The sequence below is a fragment of the Tarenaya hassleriana genome, unplaced genomic scaffold (genome assembly GCF_000463585.1).
Source record: "Tarenaya hassleriana unplaced genomic scaffold, ASM46358v1 Cleome22, whole genome shotgun sequence".
Taxonomy (NCBI): Eukaryota; Viridiplantae; Streptophyta; class Magnoliopsida; order Brassicales; family Cleomaceae; genus Tarenaya; species Tarenaya hassleriana.
Window position 1 is genome coordinate 2,432,948 of NW_010965541.1, and position 5,823 is coordinate 2,438,770.

General features: G+C 42.5%; 2 protein-coding genes across 2 annotated transcripts in view; both read left to right on the forward strand.

Annotated features, from left to right (window-relative positions):
- LOC104815116 (protein YLS3-like) overlaps positions 1-1,254 on the forward strand; it is a 1,752-nt gene extending 498 nt beyond the window's left edge. The window contains exons 2-3 of the mRNA XM_010543437.1: positions 1-213; positions 864-1,254. Of these exons, the coding sequence (XP_010541739.1) occupies positions 1-213; positions 864-1,093 (443 nt within the window). The 3' untranslated portion in view covers positions 1,094-1,254. The remainder of the gene's footprint in view (positions 214-863) is intronic.
- An 830-nt stretch (positions 1,255-2,084) lies between these two features.
- LOC104815117 (aldehyde oxidase GLOX1-like) lies at positions 2,085-4,243 on the forward strand. The gene is made up of 2 exons (XM_010543438.1): positions 2,085-2,605; positions 2,733-4,243. The coding sequence occupies exons 1-2, from the start codon at positions 2,108-2,110 to the stop codon at positions 4,062-4,064; spliced, it is 1,830 nt and encodes a 609-aa protein (XP_010541740.1). The 5' UTR covers positions 2,085-2,107; the 3' UTR covers positions 4,065-4,243.
- Positions 4,244-5,823: the final 1,580 nt, after the last annotated feature.

The following is a 5,823-nucleotide window of genomic DNA, read 5'->3' on the forward strand; positions in this document are numbered from 1 at the left end:
CGTCGTGTATTCCATTTGTGAGCGGAACGGCGGTGAAACCAACGGCTCAGTGTTGTGAAGAGACGAAGAAAGTGAAGGAGAACAAGCCAGAGTGTCTATGCGTTATGATCAAAGAGAGTACGGATCCCTCTTTAGGGCTTCCGGTTAACACAACTTTAGCTCTTCAGATGCCTCTGGCTTGTCACATTGATGCTAAGGTTTCCGATTGCCCTTGTAAGTATTCTACCACTCCGTTTTTGTTCTATTATTCTTTTTTGACGTCTTGTTTGGTAAAAAACATATGTCCGTGTAGTAAAATGAAACGATACTACTGCAATTTTAGACATATTTTCATAGTTATCATCAGAGGTGCAAAAAAAGCTTGAGGTCCGATACTCGGTCCGAGCCCGTCCATAAAAATTTTGGGTTTGGGCTTCAAAAAACAAGACCCGTTCATCTATCAGGCCGTATCGACCCGACCCGAAAAAATACAGGCCAAAAGCGGGTTTGGACCGGGCCAAAATGATATTATATCATCATGGACCACCATCTTTTGTGAAAAAATAATAAAGTTTCAAACTGTGTGGAAATAACCAAACTCATATACTACATCAAATCTTGTATAATATCGTATGATTTCAAAAAAGAATACATATACACAAGGTTACTTCCCAATCTAACGAATGCTAGCTATAAGTGATAGTATTTATATATATATCCCTTCAAGTGACCATATAACAAAGCTAATTAGGATATTATACATACCCAAAAACCCTAATCTATATGCATGAAGTTTTCATTGCAACCGATAGAAGCATCTTCATGTGTGTGTGTATACGTTGTATATGTCAACTCAAATGACATATAAAATGCATTTTATGCAGCTTTGCTGAATCTCCCAGAAAATTCTCCAGAAGCAAAGATATTTAAAGATGCAATTGAAGGATCGTCCTCTCCCATATCAACGTCGTCGTCTTCACCACCGTCGGGATCAAACTCGAAAACCACAACTGCAACTCCTAGCAACAACGAAGCTTCGGATGCCATTAAAGCTACCGAACAAAGTCTTTTCTCGTTTATCATAACGATTGCGGTCTTTGGAGCCTTCATGTGAAAACCCTAAAAGATTTTGGGTTGTGCAAGTTTTTCAGTTTATCTAGTTTCTTAAATAAGAAGTAACAGTTCCTTGTGACTCAAGGAACAAGCTCTTATGGCAGATTTAAGCCTCTGCATGTTGATCACTTGCGGAATTTTATAACATAATGTCTTTTTTTTTCTTTGCGTAAAAACCTAATATAATATGATATTTTAAAATTAAATTAATTGAGCCCGAATACAGAAAGTTAAATCTGTCTGGTTCACACATGTCATCCGTACAAGCATGCGTTCACTTGCTAGTGAGTTGCTCAGAACAGGTTGCCTACCAGGGTCTGCGAACTCGGTGCTTGGTTGCCTGCTATCACGCGTCCGATGGAAGAGCCATTTGCTGCCATTTTACAATGGATTGTCGGATGCTCTTCAACCAGGGGGGATGAAGTTCATTATCCAGCTACTTCCATAGGGTTTATTTATTTCATTTGGAGAGAAAGGAATTTGAGACTACATGATGGCCAATCCCGGCCTACGAGCGTTGTTGTCAGGGACATCCTTGGCTCCACACGCAGGCGTCTATCAAGCTTGCGCGGTAAAATTCGGACCAGTATAGTTTTTTTTAATAAATAAAAAAATTCAAATACACGATTTCTCTAATATTTTATGCTGAAATTTGGACGTGGGACCTTACAAGGAAAATTAGGTTACCGTTTTGATAACAACTTACCCATGTTTTTATCCATATGAGTTTGAGAAATTGTCATGCAAAATTAAATATTACAGTTGTATGCCAATGTATTTTTTGTTTTTTTAGTTATAACAATCAAAACGTCTTTTTGTTAAAAAAAAAAACAATCAAAACGTCTTAATTCCATAAATACCAAAACGTGTTCGAAATCTTCGTCTTGCCACGTAGACAAAAACCAAAAGTAGGAGTAAAAAGAGACAAAAGTGAAACCTATAAATACCACAAACACATACACCCATTTCAAACACACACACAAAAAAAAGAAATAAAGTTTAGGCAAAACATATAATGGGAGTCTCAATGACTACGAGACTCGTCTTGACCCTAAGCGTCGTCGTTTTGCTTATCGCCTCGTCCGAGGCTATCTTCCCTTTGCCCTTTCTCCCTTTGCTCCCATGGTTTCGTTTCCCCGGGAGAGGCAATCCCATAGAAACGAACCCGGGAAAAACGCCAACGCCAACGCCAACAACGCCAATGCCAACGCCAACAACAACGCCACCTGTGGGCGAAAAACGCTCCAAAAGCGGCGACGTTGTGGCCCAGACAAACTGGCCAGGGAAATGGGAGCTATTCGTGAAGAACTCGGGCGTTTCCGCCATGCACGCAATTCTGATGCCGGTGATAAATAAGGTTCAGATATACGACGCCACCATATGGAGAGTGTCGGGGATGAAACTGCCACCTGGCATGCAGTGCCACGTCATCGATGCGAAGACGAAGAAAGAAGATTGCTGGGCCCACTCTGTTCTCCTCGACGTAGAGACCGGTGCTATGAAGCCTCTTCTGGTATGGATAGTAGTTGTTATATATCTCTTTTGGATTATTTGAATGCATGAACCCAAACCAATCATGAAGTCATACAGCTTCGTTTAGTACCTTGGCATACTGAATAATACGTTATCATGAACGACAGCTAAACACGGACACGTGGTGCTCATCGGGAGGACTATCGGTCAACGGGACATTGGTGAGCACTGGAGGGTTCGGAGGAGGAGCCAACACAGCAAGGTATCTACGTGACTGTGAAAACTGCCCATGGGTCGAATACCCTAAGGCCCTTGCTTCCAGGAGATGGTACTCCACCCAAGCCGCTCTCCCTGATGGCTCCTTCATCGTGGTCGGGGGCCGAGACGCTCAAAATTACGAGTACATCCCTCCCGAAGGAGTTATCAACACAAAGCTCTATGACTCGGCTTTACTCAGGGAAACAACCGACAAGGAAGAGAACAATCTCTACCCTTTTGTTTGGCTCAACACTGACGGTAATCTTTTCATTTTCGCGAATGATCGGTCCATTCTCCTCAGCCCGAAAACGAATCAAGTCATCAAGGAATTCCCTCGACTCCCGGGAGGTGCCCGTAACTACCCTGGAGCCGCGAGTTCAGCCCTGCTCCCGATCCGTCTCTACCTTGTCAACCCGAAAATCATCCCTGCTGAGGTTCTCATATGTGGAGGGGCCAAGAAGGATGCTTACTACAAAGCAGGCAAGAAAATCTTCGAGCCTGCGTTGCAAGATTGTGCAAGAATGAACATCAACAGCCAAAATCCAGTGTGGAAAACTGAGATGATGCCTACTCCTCGTGTAATGGGTGATTCAGTTATCCTCCCAACGGGCGATATCCTCTTTGTCAATGGAGCTAAAAGTGGTTGCTCGGGTTGGGAATATGGTAAAGATCCGATCTTGAAACCCCTCTTGTACATGCCTCGCCTCCGTAGAGGCCAACGTTTCAAGGAGCTTGCTCCGTCCACTATCCCGCGTATGTATCATTCTACTGCTATTGCTCTTCCCGATGGTAAAGTTCTAGTCGGTGGAAGCAATACAAACAACGGATACAAGTACGATGCTGAGTACCCTACTGAACTCAGGATCGAGAAATTCTCTCCGCCTTACCTTGACCCAGCTCTCGCCAACCAGAGGCCGAGGATCGTGGCCAATGGAAGTCCGAAACAGGTCAGATTTGGACAGAAATTCAGCGTGAGGATCCAACTGAACCAAACTAAGTTCCACAAAAACGAGGTGAGGTTGACGATGCTGGCACCGTCTTTTACGACACATAGTATCTCAATGAACATGAGGATGGTCTTGTTGGGGGTTTCAAGTGTCGCCCACAATGTCTCCCCCAATGTTCATGAGATTCAAACCTTGGCTCCTCCGAGCGGAAACATTGCTCCTCCTGGTTATTATCTTCTATTCGCCGTTTACAAAGGTGTTCCCAGTGTCGGAGAATGGATTCAGGTTGTCTAGACGATGATAACTAACTATGAGCTGGTTCATGCTTTATGTGACATCTTATATAAGATGAGTACGCACCTGTGCACTAGACTTGGATGTGTTTCCAAGATGTGAACAGATTCTTTGATTTGTGTTCGGAAATGTTTCTTTATTCTATCTATTTTTTCAGTAAGATGACGAAAAAAAAAAGAAAAAAGAAGAGGATCAAAAGAATTCGTTTTTTTCTTTTTTTATTTATTTCTTTCTTTATATCGATTCGATTTTCGAAATACATTTCCCCGAGTTATTTTCTCCCCAGAGAGTTTCATTTTATTGTCTGCGCAATTTTGTGGACACCATCAGACCCAATTGCAATATGAGATTACATAGAAAAAGCATATCCTGCTTGGCCAAATCAAAAGAAACCATGCGGTTTTGTGTTTAAAAACTGGAAAAAAAAAGTTAAATGCATAATGTAGACGGAAGATTCACATAAACTAGACATTAAATGCACAATGTTTCTGCCTGAGCACATGGGCAGACGTCGTGCCCCATTCAAAAAAACAAAAAAAAACATCAATGTATTTATAATTTTTAAGTTTTAAGGGAGTCAAGGGGTTAAGGGGTGGGTGCCCGTTATTTTTTATGTTTTTTTTTTATAAAATGTGATTCTTGTATTACTCCGAGAACAGTTTTCAAAAATACATGCCTAAGTTAGGTATACAAAAAGATCAAAATCAGGGGTTCGCAAGCGGGCAAAAGGTATTGAAATAGGATAGCTAACTAATACGATACCAAAGTTGGATGGTTTCGAATGTATCTTTTTCTCTCGGCTTCTGCAAGGAGATGAGTATGTTCCGCATGGCTTGATCGATCTTTAGTCGCAACTGTTGGACTGAATTTGATTTACCCTTGTGGATGCGGGCATTCTGCTCTTTCCAGATCTCGTAAACGATCAGCTGGATCAATTGTCTCTTGATAATTTTTCCCGAATTTGAAGTCAGCGCAACCGCCGGACGTATCCACGGCATGCAGTCGTAAACATTAAGCACGGGGTGGGGGGTCCTGCCCATTTTCCCTATAAAGAATGATCAGATTGCAGCACTATAATCACAATAGAAGAACAAGTGATTATGAGATTCAGCTTCCCTGTAACAAAGGATGCATCGGTTCGGCGCTTGGATTCCCCAACGAGCAAGATGATCAGTCGCCGATAATCTCCTGTGAAATACCTGTAAAATCCAACTACCTGTGAAATTCCGCGAATGAGTGTCGTGGAATGCTCCCACTGAACCAGACTAATGTATGCCAAGGGACCTGCTCGATGTGACTTCTTACAAGTTTCCAGGTTTTCTGTGAGTTGAAATCTGAGTGATAATCTCTTCATTTGCCCGCCATAGCATTTTGTCAGCTCCCTTATCAACACTCGGAGGATCTGTCATTAAGAGAATAATCTGCAGTTGTTGTATTTTATCATTCCTCGCCCCCGGTAAAACCCAACTGCCATCACGCATTGCTTGCTTTACTCTCGCAGATTTCGGTAGTCGAAGTAGTGTAGGCCCCGAGTTTCCAATAAACTCAATTAGAGGTCCAACATGCGGTTGTCATCGTACCAGAACGAGGCAGTCTCGCCATTTCCAATAACCATTCTTGAGAATCTTCGGACCTGTTCTTTCGTCCGAAGAAGCTTTCTCAAGTTTCAAGTGGCACCTGTATTTTCGGTGCATTCCCAATATGTCCGACCCTTGAAAACATGCTTCTTTATCCATGCAATCCAGAGTGATCTCGCTTT

Excerpts from the sequence above, each read along its gene's own strand:
- LOC104815117 (XM_010543438.1), top strand. The coding sequence starts at position 2,108 with ATGGGAGTCTCAATGACTACGAGACTCGTCTTGACCCTAAGCGTCGTC. Across the intron at positions 2,606-2,732 it reads GTGCTATGAAGCCTCTTCTG|CTAAACACGGACACGTGGTG; the intron begins GTATGGATAGTA and ends CATGAACGACAG.